The sequence below is a fragment of the Oncorhynchus clarkii genome, chromosome 13 (assembly GCF_045791955.1).
Source record: "Oncorhynchus clarkii lewisi isolate Uvic-CL-2024 chromosome 13, UVic_Ocla_1.0, whole genome shotgun sequence".
Classification (NCBI taxonomy): domain Eukaryota; kingdom Metazoa; phylum Chordata; class Actinopteri; order Salmoniformes; family Salmonidae; genus Oncorhynchus; species Oncorhynchus clarkii.
Window position 1 is genome coordinate 11,712,021 of NC_092159.1, and position 16,627 is coordinate 11,728,647.

The 16,627-nt window shown below is 43.3% G+C and overlaps 1 protein-coding gene across 1 annotated transcript; it reads left to right on the forward strand.

Annotated features, from left to right (window-relative positions):
- The first annotated feature begins 12,653 nt into the window (after nucleotides 1–12,653).
- LOC139423754 (kallikrein-8-like) lies at nucleotides 12,654–13,537 on the forward strand. Its single transcript, XM_071175382.1, has one exon. It carries the CDS (start codon nucleotides 12,654–12,656, stop codon nucleotides 13,521–13,523), a length of 870 nt encoding a protein of 289 aa, XP_071031483.1. The 3' UTR covers nucleotides 13,524–13,537.
- Nucleotides 13,538–16,627: the final 3,090 nt, after the last annotated feature.

A 16,627-nucleotide genomic window follows, 5' to 3' on the forward strand; every position in this document is an offset into this window, starting at 1 on the left:
AACAGGATGGTCAGTGGGGTCAGGGCGTGTGTGTATGTGTGTGTGTGTGTGTGTGTGTGTGTGTGTGCGACAGAGAGGGAGGAAGAGCGAGAGAGAGAGAGAGAGAGAAAGAGAGAGAGTCGTTTTTTTAAATCACACATACACTCAGTGGCGATTTTAGCATGTTCATCTTGGTTGGGCAAAAAAATAAATAAAAGGTGTTATGCATGCCAGCAAAGCGACTACGCAACACGATACTAAACAATACATGAATTGCACTATAACGGTGACAAACGGTGCCCATAAACTGTTAGAGCCTACATGAAGCTGTCCCAACAGCAGTCCCAACATCTTACCACTGCTACACCTGGCCATCAGAAGAGCCTTGTCTGGCAGTGAAACAGTTCATTCAGCCTCATTTACTTCCTTTAAAAAAAACCTTGCTGATATGGCTGACATAGCCTAAATACCTCTTATGGATCAGAACCTTTTTTTCAATTTAAATTTCACTTAAAATGACAAAAAAAAGCTCAGGACCTGAAGCAAGGATATGCATATTGTTGATATCACTTGAAAGGAAACACTTTGAATGTTGTGGAAATGTGAAATGAATGTAGGAGAATATAACACATTAGATCTCGTAAATATAATAAAAATAATAAAACATGCGTTTTCTATCATTTTTTTTGTTCCATCATCTTTGAAACGCAAGTGAAAGGCCATTATATCACTTAGGAGTCTAGGCGCAATTTAGATTTTGGCCACTAGATGGCAGCTATGTATGTGCAGTTTTGGACTGATCCAATGAACCATTGTTTTACTGTTCACAATGTTGTATCAAGTCTGCTCAAATGTGCCCAATTGGTCAATTGATACATTTGCAAGTACATAACTATAGAGAACTTACAACAATTATATGGTGATAAGACATTTAAGATTACACACTCCCAGGAACATCATAAATTATGCATAATTAGCTTCCCTACAGAAAAAACACTAACCTTCACACATCTAGATGGGGGGTGGCAGACACAGCAGGGGTTCAAACTGTAGAACCCAGTTCCTGCATTTTAATATAAAAATGGATTTTATCAAACAAAACTATGCTACATTTATCTCTGGGACCCTCAGGAAGACAAATCAGAGCAAGATTACTGAATGTAAGTACATTATTTACCTTCAGAGGTGAATGCATCAAACCAGTTGCCTTGATACATTTTTTGTTGTTGTTGTGCACTCTCCTCAAACAATAACATGGTATATTTTCACTGTAATAGCTACTGTAAATTGGACAGTGCAGTTAGATTAACAAGACTTTAAGCTTTCTACCCGTATAAGACATGTCTATGTCCAGGGAAATGTTCTTGTTACTTACAACCTCATGCTAATCACATTAGCTCAACCGTCCCACAGGAGGACACCGATCCCGTAGAGGTTTTAATAAAGCTGCATACAAACATTTTGCTTTCTTGAGTAAGGCAGCTCCAAAATGCAAGTGTTTCAGCCTATTTATTTATTTAACATTTATTTAACTAGGCAAGTCAGTTAAGAACTATTTCTTATTTTCAATAACGGCCTCAGAACAGTGGGTTAACTGCCTTGTTCAGGGGCAGAACAACAGATTTGCACCTTGTCAGCTCAGGGATTTGATCTTGCAAACTTTCAGTTACTAGTCCAATGCTCTAACCACTAGGCTACCAGCCTAGCTCAGTGCCTTCTGTGGTGGTGGGGCAGCCAGCAGAAAATATAGATCGTAGGTGTTGGTAATGTTCTCTAGTTGCTCCATGATTAGCTCAGTGTTCTGTCACTCATGGGGACAGTACGTCACAGCCAAGTCTAAGGGCAGAGCTCTAAAATTCAAGCCCCTTCAGTGCTGCCATTGAGTTACATTAGAAATGCCCATCCAAGAAGGCTCAAGGTCATTGGCCACAGATAGAATGGCGTCAAATCACATTATATCTACAGTAGCTTTGATTGGACTGTTCATGTCATACTTTCAAAATCTAAGCTAGCAGTCATCATCATGAATCAAGTCAAAAATATGACAAGGATTAAAAAGGATTTGCCAGTAGATCTATAGTTTCTCTTCATATTATGAACTGAACAAACTTTACATACAGTATTTTATGGAAATGTTAAATGAGGCCCATTGAACACAATTAAGGCCAGTCTACACATCACATGAGGGATAGAGTTTAACTGTGTGTGTTGCACTTGATGCATGTGTACTGTGTCTTCCAGTCTTTCTTGGGTCCACACACATCACAGGGCTTCTTGTTATTTTATATATTTTTTTTACCTTTATTTAACTACTCAATTAAGAACAAATTGTTTAACAATGACGGCTTACCACGGCCAAACCCTCCCCTAACCCGGACAACTGTGCGCCACCCTATGGGACACCCGATGACAGCTGGTTGTGATACGGCCCGGGATCGAACCAGGGTCTGTATTGACACCTCTAGCACTGACATGCAGTGCCTTATACCACTGTGCCACAGGGGAGCCAGTTGTTGCTACCGGCTGCAATTAAGAATGATGAAAATACTTAGTTCAGGAATTTTAATAACATCTCACTCATTCACTCACATATATAGTAACAGCAGGCCAAGGTAGGAGAGTCAGACACACACACATGCAACAACATCACTCACACTTACTTCCGATATTGCAGTTGTTGGTTCTGTGGGTCGTGCGGATTGGGACATCAGCATCCTCTTCCTGAATCTTCCTCGCGGTGGCTACAGAAGCTGGGGTCCTTGGGATATGTTGCCTACTGATGGGTTTGGATTTCTAAACTTTAAATAGTATTAATCATTAGTTATACTAGAGACATAAGGGGTGACATAGTGTAGGGTCTACACCAGAAGTTAATGGTTATCTGTAGGAGGAATGCATATGGTTAATGTAATTACGCATGGAATGTAATGAGTGCAGGGAAAACGATCACGTTGGCAGGCAATGATAAGGGTGGAGAGCAGTGGATTAGTGAGAAAAGGGGTCGAGGTCTGGTCAGGTCACATTAAGGGAGAAGGAACAGTTTATTGACCGTATCACTTAACTTCTTGCCTAGCAATAGAGATGTAACATTTAGAGCGGAGGAAACTGTACCCAAATTAGGGTATATATATTACCACTATTGTGAATATGTCTTTTGTCTTATGCAGCTGTATCGACCCAATGGGTGATTAAACTTGGTTTGAGCTTTATTAAGCATCTGTGAGTTTTAATAGGTTCATTTAGAACCTAACACTCCTATGGATTTGAGGTCTTACCAATGCCTTGCCCAGCTCCTCGAGATAGAGTCATCTCATCTGGAGCTTCCCTCTGTTCCAATCTGGGTTCAACGCCATCCAGATGACAAACGTGTTGAGATGTCTAAGATGTTGAAGAATATCACAAGTGACCAGCGTAGGGTTCTTCTGTTGCAGTTGTACCCAGTCACCAGCTTGTCTAAATTGTCCTCCCCTCCTTTTGTGGCATTGTAATCATTATGATTCCTGGTTTTTGATGTTCCTGGCCACAGCTTCTCCCATCCCTATGCAGCGTACTCATGAGTACCATATTTTTGCCTTTCTTTGGCAATAATGAAATGAATGGTATATAATGTAGTGTTGGAGTAACTTTAATTGTAAATAAGAATATCATCTTTTTCTGAACACTTTTACATGAATGTGGATGCTACCATGATTACAGATAATCATAAATATTTTGTGAATAATGATGACATGCTAACCCAGCGGTTCCCAAACTAGGGGGTGTGGCCATGTTTTGTATATATATACAAAACATGTATTTTAATATTGGCTCTGTATCTCGAAATCATTATAATGTGGTTAATCTTAACAATTTAAATGAAAATTATTCAAATCTATTGTTCTGTCTCACGATTCCCGAGCATCAAAGTGCACAGGGAATGTTCACTGTACTGTGTGGCTATATTGACGAATAACAGATTCCATATGGGTTCGAATGGTGCGGTGTTTCACAGATGGGCTCCGTCTAAGGCGGGACGGCGGACAGGACTCTGCACTCTAGTTATGAATGTTTCTCCCTCCGGACGCATGTTATGATACACCGAGAGCAACAGGCGCTAAAAGAGCTGAGCACAGATCTCGGACATACACTGCAGCAGGTAACTTTGACTGAAAACTACATCAAAACACATCCACTGCACCGCCTGCTCGCAAAACTATGTGGAGATATGGGATCAGAGCATGACAAGGTTCTATTTCATACCGAGGCTTGGTGATCATCGAGGGCGAGTGTTGGACACATTTTTTTAATTGAGAGAGGAACTGTTGTCATTCACACCCTGTTGTAAATTAAAGGAGGGGAGATCATGAGTCTCCCTCTCCAAATTCAGGGATTAAGAATGAACATGTCAGACCAGAGAGGCTTGTAGCTGCAGCTCATGTCCGATGTGGTTTGAACTCTGAAATCTCAACACGAGGTAGAGACGATGAAGTCACCTCCCGGACAATCACTGGTACGGCTAATTAGCTGTAAAGTATCTAGAAAAGCTAATTCAAGTGGGACCATTCTACTACTCTTTTCAAACCATCGTATTCTACTACTCTCATCCCCCCACTGGGAACCATTGACACGGCTGGCTAGCCTATCTTCAAAGAAGCATCTCCCAGAGCGAATGGAAGAATAACAGTATAAGAGATGGGTGGGGACTCCTTTTGGAAAATCAGAGCCTGACAAGCATGCAGCACAATGGCACAACCCCCTTTCCAAGAAGGCCTGGCTCGGACAGAAAAACACCAAGAACCAGGACATTTACAGGTAAATACAGTCATGATTTCTTACTCCAAACGGGTGGCGGTTCGTGTGCAAAGTATCTGATTACTGTGAGAGTCATTTCTAAATGTACCAAAGTATTATGTCTCTGTCTCTCTCTCGCTCACCCTCCACATCACTTTTGGAACAAGCCTCAATATTGTGTCAGTCCGCTAGGGTTCTGTTTCTAATATTAAGTGTGTATGTTTATCCTGTGTTACCATTTAGTTAGCTAGTAAATAAGTAATTAAACCAATTTGTGTCGTACTGATTCATAAGTAAGGCTGGGGATTTTGCAGATGCAGGAGGTTACGACTGTTCAGAATGATGATATGATGCAAAGTTATGATTAATACATTGACTGTTTTATGGATGTGATTTTTGCAGATGTAGGAGTTTACGACTGTTCAGAATGATGATATGATACAAGTTTATGATTAACACGTTGACTGTTTTATGGATGTGATAGGCAAAGACCTTTAAAGTTTCATTCGGGAGATGGTAACTCTTTAAGCAACCGCTCTCGTGGTGCCCCAAATTCCTAATGAGATAATTGTTACATGATTAACAGTTAAACGTGGTTAGTTGATTATATAAATAACAGTCATTAGATTAATGAAAGTAAAGTCACGACACTGTCCTTTGGGGGGTGGACCATTCATGATGCACACGGGAAACTGTGCTGCACGAAAAACCCAGCAGCGTTGCAGTTCTTGACACAAGCCGGTGCACCTGGCACCTACTACCATAGCACGTTCAAAGGGACTTCATATCTTGCCTTACCCATTCACCCTCTGAATGGCACACATACACAATCCATGTCTCAATTGTGTCAAGGCTTTTAAATCCTTCTTTAACATTTCTCCTCCCCTTCATCTACACTGATTGAAGTGGCTTTAACAAGTAACATCAATAAGGGATCATAGCTGTCACCTGGATTCACCTGGTCAGTCTACGTCATGGAAAGAGCAGGTGTTCTTAATGTTTTGACTTGTCGATCTCCAAGGCATTTCTAGTCGATCGCCAAACATTTCTGTAAAAAACCCAACGATAAAGCCTTAGTGGCAGGTGCAGCCAATTCAGCTGCCCTGCGCGCCGGGTAGGCAAACTGTTGCCATTTCATGTGTCTGAAGGTACAAACTCTGTCTTCCCGGTGGGCCTGGAGAGGAAATCAAGTGAACTATGACACCGCTGGCCAATCAGATTGCTCAGATGACCGAGTCTGCAGTAAAGTAGCAGGCATAAAATAATGCTATGGCAAAATTGATACTGTGAGATTTCAAAGCGTTTAAAACCTTGACTAGAGAGAGACTGTCAACGAATACAGCAAAGACCTGCTGTTTTTATGAGTGAGTTCATGTTTAAGTTCTTACTCAGCACTGTCAACACGGTTCTTCTGTCAACACTGTTCTTCTGTCAGCACTGTTGTTCTGTCAGCACTGTTCTTCTGTCAGCACTGTTCTTCTTTCAACACTGTTCTTCTGTCAACACTGTTCTTCTGTCAACACTGTTCTTCTGTCAGCACTGTTCTTCTGTCAGCACTGTTCTTCTGTCAGCACTGTTCTTCTGTCAACACTGTTCTTCTGTCAGCACTGTTCTTCTGTCAGCACTGTTCTTCATATTTCCACTCAGCCCTACAACAAGCACTGCAGCAGTAATCATTGAGTAGGAAAGTGTATCTATAGGCCTGCGTTGTTGTTATTGTTAGCGGCTTGGGTCTTTTTTAATATCAAGGAATATTTCACTTTCTCTGTTCATAGGAGTAACAACATGAATTGGTGCATGAGGCAGAATAATACGGTGCGACTGGAGTTTTGCCATCAGCTGGAAGATGGTGTTCCTTTTTGGTCAGTGTCAGTGGAGGAAAGGGAGAGCGGAGGGCTGTTGAGAGATGGACCCTCAGTCTGCTGCTCTCTCCCTCCGTTGAGACTGACCCTCAGTCTGCTGCTCTCTCCCACCGTTGAGACTGACCCTCAGTCTGCTGCTCTCTCCCTCCGTTGAGACTGACTCTCAGTCTGCTGCTCTCTCCCTCTGCTGAGACTGACCCTCAGTCTGCTGCTCTCTCCCTCCGCTGAGACTGACTCTCAGTCTGTTGCTCTCTCCCTCTGCTGAGACTGACCCTCAGTCTGCTGCTCTCTCCCTCCGCTGAGACTGACCCTCAGTCTACTGCTCTCTCGCTCCGCTGAGACTGACCCTCAGTCTGCTGCTCTCTCCCTCCACTGAGACTGACCCTCAGTCTGCTGCTCTCTCCCTCCACTGAGACTGATCCTCAGTCTGCTGCTCTCTCCCTCTGCTGAGACTGACCCTCAGTCTGCTGCTCTCTCCCTCCACTGAGATTGACCCTCAGTCTGCTGCTCTCTCCCTCCACTGAGACTGACCCTCAGTCTGCTGCTCTCTCCCTCCGCTGAGACTGACCATCAGTCTGCTGCTCTCTCCCTCCGCTGAGACTGACCATCAGATGCAGGCTCCATCAACCCAGTAAAATAAAAAGCAAATGATTTAAATGTATGCTCTCTCAGCTGTGCCTCACAAGTAATACAACAATGGATCTATTACCGGTGTGATCATATAGCCTACCTCATATTTTGAAATATAATTTTAAAAAATGTCCCGAACAACAAAGTAAATTCAAGCATAGCCAGTATGCAGTGATAATGTATTGAGCATCTAGCTTACTGCACAACCTCACTGCTACAGTACTGTTTTTAATTGGTTCATGTTGCATAGGCGTACATTTCTTAAGTCAAGTTAATAAACAATCAGAGTGGTGGATCTCAGCATTTTGACTCCGAAAGTGATCTTGACCCAGAAAAGGTTGGTGACCACTGATCTGACGTTACTGTTGGTTGGGATGTGCATTTCCCTGAGGGCCACCAGGGGGAGTCATACATACAGCTGACCTCTAGTACAACACCACTACATTTCTGATGAACACCATAGTTACAGTAACTAACACATACAGTATGTCAACTGTTATAATAAGCATATTACTGTTGACTATGAAAATGATTGGTTCTGGAATAGTTTGGCAGTTTGTGACTGGTTCAGGTTGTATGAGGCCACTCTGTAACCGACAGAGACAGTCAATTCCTGATGAACAAGTCAACAAAAATGAGGTCAACTAATAATTAAGAGGCTACGTTTTGGCCTTATTCAAATAGTCTACGTTTCTCCAGAAGTGTGCATTCATTCCCTCCCCTTCGTGTATTTATTCTTATATTAGTAATACCACGCTACATACTCCATTAGAACTTCCAAAATAACTAGGACAAATAAGGAAGTTGATATGTTTAAAGTTGTATTCAGAATTGTGGCGCCCTGAGGGGTAGACACCAATCATCCACACCCTCACCAGCGCCATAAACCATGTAGTCAGCCTGGAATTTATTCAACGTGTGTTGTCAGAACAACCTCTCTCTTAACGTTATCAAGACAAAAGAGATGATTATGGACTACAGGAAAAGGAGGACCGAGCACGCACCCATTCTCATCGACAGGGCTGTAGTGGAGCAGGTTGCGAGCTTCAAGTTCCTTAGTGTCCACATCACCAACAAACTAACATGGTCCAAGCACACCAAGTCAGTCGTGAAGAGGGAACAACAAAACCTATTCCCCCTCGGGAGACTGAAAAGATTTGGCATGGGTCCTCAGATCCTCAAAAGGTTCTACAGCTGCACCATCGAGAGCTGGTTGCATCACTGCCTGGTATGGCAACTGCTCGGGCTCCAACCTCCAACCCCAGGTCGTTGCTGCAAATGAGAACTTGTTCTCAGTCAACTTACCTGGTAAAATAGCGGGTAAATAAATAAAAAATAAATAGTGCGTACGGCCCAGTACATCACTGGGGCCAAGCTTCCTGCCATCCATGACTTCTATACTAGGCGGTGTCAGAGGAAGGGCCTAAAAATTGTCAAAGACTCCAGCCACCTGTTGTATTCAGCGCATGGGACAAATACAATTTGATTTGATTTGAATGCGCCCGCTGGCTTGCAAGTGATCACAGCTGACCTCCATAGACTAGATAAGAATGTCTCTAGCCACCCAAAACAGCCACCACACTTATCAGCTGGTAGTTTTCCCTCACTCAGCGGAAAAGAGTGAGAGATCACGTGGCCATAAAAGTAGACAAAGAAGAAATGGACTACTTTAAAATGGAGAAATCCCTCAATGGTGCTGTCACAGAAGCCATCATGGTGCATATGCAAAGAAGGGCCCTCTATCTACCTCTATTTTTTTCCCCTCACTCTGGGACAAGGACTGAGCGCGAGAAATGGTGCCACCAATTGGCGGTGGTCTCTAAAAGAGATGCTGGTTAAAATGTAGGTAAAACAGTCCGGTAAGAGGACAGATAATGACCAGTAGAACACAGATGTACAGAACATACATTTATTGCCACGCTCCAGACTGACACAAACACACGTGGTAGTAGAATAAGTATTGATGCATTGTGAATGGCGATAGTGTGTCTACAAGAGAAGACAAGAGAACACTAGTCTAGCGTAGTACCCTACACAGGGCCAACTAGAATAGACAACGGTGGTAGGTTAGCACGCTAGGCTAGTAGGCCACAAGCTGTGGATTGGTATAGCAAGTAGCAGCTATCCTAGAGCTAGCATGTAATGTGGCTAGGTCAACAATAACAAGGTCATGGGGGTAGCCATCTGGAGTTATGCAATATACAAACATGACGGCCATCTTAAGTCATATGTTAACATTGGGTCCAGGCTGTCGTGTCTGGGCTGAATACTGAAACATGTAAAGACCCCTGACCAACCAAAGTCCACTTTCATGGTTATCCAAGCACAACAGTGATGTTTGGGAAAGTCTAGGAAGATGCCCGACCATGCAGGAAACGTCCAGTTGGTAAGTTGCCGTGGAGTGCAGGGGTTTACAGAGATGTCCTCAACCTGCACTCTTAGAGACCACTGAGGGTTCTGAGAAGGAGTTGGGGTTCTCCTACCCCAGATAGGGTCTTTGATTAGCTGACTACGGTTGGTTCACTCTGGTCAGGACAGGAGACTTGCCCAGGCAGTGTTCTAGAAGCAGAGGTGTGAACATGTGGGGGGCAGAGTGACTGGTAAACAATGGTGAGCCCATCCCCAGAGTACCTCAGCTCTTTGCAGGGAAATAGAGTCAGGCAGAGTTGAGAGTCTGGGTGACTATGTGTAACAGTATAACTTTAGACCGTCTCCTCGCCCATACCCGGGCGCGCACCGCTAACTAAGCTAGCCGTTTCACATCCGTTACATATGGTCAGAGAGTTTTCTACGGAGAGTGCATGTAGATGTGTTTGCAAGTTTGATTTGCTGAACATTTAAGCTGAATTCTTAAACACATCATTTAGGGTGTAACTTTATCGACAGTAAAATAAATTTTGTTTTGAAATGTACCCCTGTGTCATGAGCCTCTGTAGTAGAAACTGAGAGCCTATTTCTAGTCAATGGCAGCACACCTCTTCACATACTGCCACAGGTATTATGTTTCATACCTTTATGTAGTGGACACGATTTGTATTCACGCTCTCGTGACGAGTACAGCTCTGCCTGAGACTTGTTTTCCCAAAATGTCACCCTTCAGACCGAGGGGATTTACTCCTACTGGCTCTTGGTCTAATGGTGAAGATGCTGGCGCGACATGCGAGACATCCACAATTTGATCCTGGCAGTTACATTTACAGACTTCAACATCGATGGTCACATACTGATGTTTGGTGTCAACTGTCAAAAGTTTGCATAGATTCACTTTCCTAGTGGAGCCATATGCCGTTATGCCCCTTTAGTCAAACAGATTATTTTATAGTCACATGTAAAGTTCAGTGGAAGTTGAAGCAATATTCATATACCAACTGAAATGTGATATAGAATGATAGCATAGAGTGGAGTTTTTTTAATCTGGTTTGCTCCCTGAGGCGGTTTTGATAAGAAGGTATAAAGTCCAAAGAGTTGAATAGACGTAGTATGATGAGACTCAATAGCTCAAATTCACCAGCATAGTTCAGTTACACCTCTGCGGTACAATGCAAAACCTCTCCTGTCGTAAACATTTAGTGTGCGTTGGAGACTTCGGCACAACTATTCCTCAGAGAGATCATTTGCATACAAACAGCCAGACAAAAAGCCAAGAAGGCTAAATCAAATCAAATGTATTTGTCACATACACATGGTTAGCAGATGTTAATGTGAGTGTAGCGAAATGCTTGTGCTTCTAGTTCCGACAATGCAGTAATAACCAACAAGTAATCTAACCTAACAATTCCAAAACGACTACCTTATACACACAAGTGTAAAGGGATAAAGAATATGTACATGAAGATATATGAATGAGTGATGGTACAGAACGGCATAGGCAAGATGCAGTCGATGGTATCGAGTACAGTATATACATATGAGATGAGTATGTAAACAAAGTGGCATAGTTTAAAGTGGCTAGTGATACATGTATTACATAAAGATGCAGTAGATGATATAGAGTACAGTATATACATATACATATGAGATGAGTAATGTAGGGTATGTAAACATTATATTAAGTAGCATTGTTTAAAGTGGCTAGTGATATATTTTACATCAATTTCCATCAATTCCCATTATTAAAGTGGCTGGAGTTGAGTCAGTGTGTTGGCAGCAGCCACTCAATGTTAGTGGTGGCTGTTTAACAGTCTGATGGCCTTGAGATAGAAGCTGTTTTTCAGTCTCTCTGTCCCTGCTTTGATGCACCTGTACTGACCTCGCCTTCTGGATGATAGAGGGGTGAACAGGCAGTGGCTCGGGTGGTTGTTGTCCTTGATGATCTTTATGGCCTTCCTGTGACATCGGGTGCTGTAGGTGTCCTGGAGGGCAGGTAGTTTGCCCCCGGTGATGCGTTGTGCAGACCTCACTACCCTCTGGAGAGTCTTACGGTTGTGGTCGGAGTAGTTGCCGTACCAAGCGGTGATACAGCCCGACAGGATGCTCTCGATTGTGCATCTGTTGAAGTTTGTGAGTGCTTTTGGTGACAAGCCAAATTTCTATGGCACTGAAGACACCAACTGAATTGAACTTCCCCAGGGGGGAATTGATTAGTCTCAGGCCGTATACACATTATTCTGTTCATCTTTTTGTTCTTCCACATACTATATGTCTGGTTATGCATCATGACTACGTCCCCAAGGTTTTCCTGAGCATTTGTCCTGACTGGGGGGGAGCTCTGGGCCCAATTAGTAGGACGTCACTGGCTATAACTGGCATGTTTTCCCTTTTCATGTCACTCTCATAATTGGATAGAGTTAGGATTTAGGGATGCAGTTGAGTATAACTACAATTATGTTCTTTTACAGGTAGCTTATTATTGAGTTTATTTTGCAATCCCCCAGGAAACACACACACACACACACGCACATGCACACGCACACACACACACACACACACACACACACACACACACACACACACACACACACACACACAAACACACACACTAAGGATTTGGAAGGCAGGGTCAGCTAAGTTGTGGCCCCTTGGAGCAGTTTAGCGGTTAAATAACCCCCCCCCCCCCCCCCCCCCCCCCACCCCCCACACACACACACACACACACACACACACACACACACACACACACACACACACACACACACACACACACACACACACACACACACACACACACACACACACCTTACAAGCACCCTATCAGAGTTAGATTTTGGAACACCGACCGGGTAACAGGCATGTCTCTCTAACCTCTGGGCTACCTGGACACCCCTTTATGGATTCATTCAAATAATTCAATTTTACATATGTAAAGTCACGGTACCAAAGAATCAGACAATCAAATGAAGTTGATTAGCATGCTGGACACTGGTTGGTGGATATGTTCTGAGATACGGGGCCAGAACATGTTTAAAAACACAGATGTTTCCTCTGGAAAGTACAGCGGTCATGAAGACCATGAAGATCCTGAGCGGTGTTCTGATACTCTCCCTGATGTTGGCCGAGACCACGTTGGGCGACATTCAGAAGAGAGTGGTCGGGGGAAACACATGCAGTCCCACTGAAAGGCGATACCATGTCCGTTTGACAGCTAAAACTACAACGAACGGATTGGAAAAGCTCTGTGGCAGCTCTCTGATCACCAACAGGTGGCTTCTAACCGCCGCTCGCTGTTGGCCTGCTGGACCAGAATGGAAGATGTATGCAGAAGTAGGTGGACATCCCGGCCCTGTGAAACCTCAAGTAGAAATCAAACAGAAGATGATACATAAAGATAAGAAAGGAAAAACCCATGACATCATGCTACTGCAGTTACCAACTCCTGTTCCGGGAGCTATTCCAGGTCCTGGGGTTGATCCAATCCCTCTTGGTGATTGTACACAATTTTTGGCCAAACTTCGGGGGAAGACATCTAAACCAGAAGAGTTCCAAACAGTTCAGATTGCAGGCTATGATGCCACTACACCTGCTGCACCTGACGCTGGGGTAACTGATGCTGAGGACCCTGCTGCTGAGGCACCTGATGCTGCCACCACCAGAGTCCTACATTGTGCAGAGGTGGATGTTATGAAATGTGACGCCTCCGTGGCAAAGTCCCATCAAGACATCTTCTGTGCACAACGTGCCGGAGTGGAAACCTGTAGAAGTGACTCTGGAGCAGGTGTGGTGTATAAGAACCAGCTCTATGGTGTCTTCATCGCTGAGGACAATGGTGAAGAATGTTCGGCAGCGGCAATCATCATGGATGTCTGCAAGTACAAAGATTGGATAAAGAAGGTAACTGGAAAATAAAGAAGAAAACTGACCGTTTTCATTTGATTAACATCAAAAGCTGATTATTGTATCCTAATAAACCACAAAAGAGATCTCAGATTTACTCAATGTCATTGGTCTTGTTATAACGGTAGTGGGTTAATCCAGGATGTTGATAGTGTATATCCCATTGTGGTCCTGTATAGTTTAGTACATCCCACTGTAACTCTGTCTGCCTGGACACACAAAGGCTGGTATTCAATCAAAGGTGTGTCGTTGACATCACACTGCACCATCCACAATATGCCATTTAATTCAAAGCCATTTCACAGATGGTTGCAGATATTGTATTCACAGTAAATGCTGCAAATTTTGTCTCAAACATAAATGACCTTTAAAAGTCATGTGCAGCGTGACTGTTTTCCATGCACCTTGGATTGAATCTCTGTCTTAACCAACACACTGTCTCTGGACATTCACCAACAACACACTGTCTCTGGTCATTCACCAACAACACACTGTCTCTGGACATTCACCAACAACACACTGTCTCTGGACATTCACCAACAACACACTGTCTCTGGACATTCACCAACAACACACTGTCTCTGGACATTCACCAACAACACACTGTCTCTAGACATTCACCAACAACACACTGTCTCTGGACATTCACCAACAACACACTGTCTCTGGACATTCACCAACAACACACTGTCTCTGGACATTCACCAACAACACACTGTCTCTGGACATTCACCAACAACACACTGTCTCTGGACATTCACCAACAACACACTGTCTCTGGACATTCACCAACAACACACTGTCTCTGGACATTCACCAACAACACACTGCCTCTGGACATTCATCAACAACACACTGTCTCTGGACATTCACCAACAACACACTGTCTCTGGACATTCACCAACAACACACTGTCTCTGGACATTCACCAACAACACACTGTCTCTGGACATTCACCAACAACACACTGTCTCTGGACATTCACCAACAACACACTGTCTCTGGACATTCACCAACAACACACTGCCTCTGGACATTCACCAACAACACACTGTCTCTGGACATTCACCAACAACACACTGTCTCTGGACATTCACCAACAACACACTGTCTCTGGACATTCACCAACAACACACTGTCTCTGGACATTCACCAACAACACACTGTCTCTGGACATTCACCAACAACACACTGTCTCTGGACATTCACCAACAACACACTGCCTCTGGACATTCATCAACAACACACTGTCTCTGGACATTCACCAACAACACACTGTCTCTGGTCATTCACCAACAACACACTGTCTCTGGACATTCACCAACAACACACTGTCTCTGGACATTCACCAACAACACACTGTCTCTGGACATTCATCAACAACACACTGTCTCTGGACATTCACCAACAACACACTGTCTCTGGACATTCACCAACAACACACTGTCTCTGGACATTCACCAACAACACACTGTCTCTGGTCATTCACCAACAACACACTGTCTCTGGACATTCACCAACAACACACTGTCTCTGGACATTCACCAACAACACACTGTCTCTGGACATTCACCAACAACACACTGTCTCTGGACATTCACCAACAACACACTGTCTCTGGACATTCACCAACAACACACTGTCTCTGGTCATTCACCAACAACACACTGTCTCTGGACATTCACCAACAACACACTGTCTCTGGACATTCACCAACAACACACTGTCTCTGGACATTCACCAACAACACATTAACTAGGATACTACTTCAGTAAAATAATGAATGAACTAAATATACATTTAACACTAATAAACCTTTTACTGTTGACGATTAAAATGATTGGTTCTGGAATAAGCTGGTTGTTTTTTGTTCTATGAGATACAAAGATTTGTCCAAAATGGCACCCTATTTCTTATTTACTGCACTACATTTGACCAGGTCCCATATGTGTCTGGTAAAAAGTGTACTATACAGGGAGTGCCATTTGGGACATTGCCATGTTCTGCCAGACTTATAGTACAGCACCGTGACATGTATCTGTAGCTGTGAGTAAAGCATGTCTCCCTACATAGGGAGAATCCCCATAAGCACTGAGGTGAAATCAGTCGGGTTGTTTGAGGCTACTCAAGCTGTAACTGACAGGCACAATCAGTTCCTGATGAAAAAGTCAACATAAAGAGGGAGAATTGTAAACAAAACCTTTGGCTGAGGTAAGAGGCTAAGCTTGCTGATTCTCTACCCTTTTCCAAAAGTGAGCACTTGTTCCCTCCCACTCATGCATTTAAAAACATTGGATTGGTGCAACCATGGCTGGAGGGAGTTTTCACCATATTCCTCACACCAGTCCATTCCTTTTAAATCCACGAGGGAAGTGTACAAGTGCACACTTCGGGAGAAACGTAGAGGATTGGACTGTAGCCTTTGATTCAGTCGAACATCCTTGAGCCAACCTCAAGACGAACTCAAACAAACATAAATAGCTCTTAAATGGGACAAATCAAGGTGGAAAAGAGAGTTCTACACTTATTCTGCCTTACTGTCTCTCTGTTACCACTCTTACCCCTGCCTTCCCCTTCTCTCCCCCGCCCTTCCAACATTTCCATTTACTCCCCACACTTAGAGGGGTCATGATTTGTAATTCTCTCTCTCTCTCTCTTTCTCTCTCTCTCTCTCTCTCTCTCTCTCTCTCTCTCTCTCTCTCTCTCTCAATTAAATTCAATTTAAGGGGCTTTATTGGCATGGGAAACATGTGTTAACATTGCCAAAGCAAGTGAGGTAGATAATATACAAAAGTGAAATAAACAATAAAAATTAACAGTAAACATTACAAATACAGACGTTTCAAAACAATAAAGACATTACACATGTCATATTATATATATATATACAGTGTTGTAATGATGTACAAATGGTTTAAGTACACAAGGGAAAATAAATAAGCATAAATATGGGTTGTATTTACAATGGTGTTTGTTCTTCACTGGTTGCCCTTTTCTTGTGGCAACAGGTCACAAATCTTGCTGCTATGATGGCACACTGGAATTTCATCCAGTAGATATGGGAGTTTATCAAAATTGGGTTTGTTTTCGAATTCTTTGTGGATCTGTGTAATCTG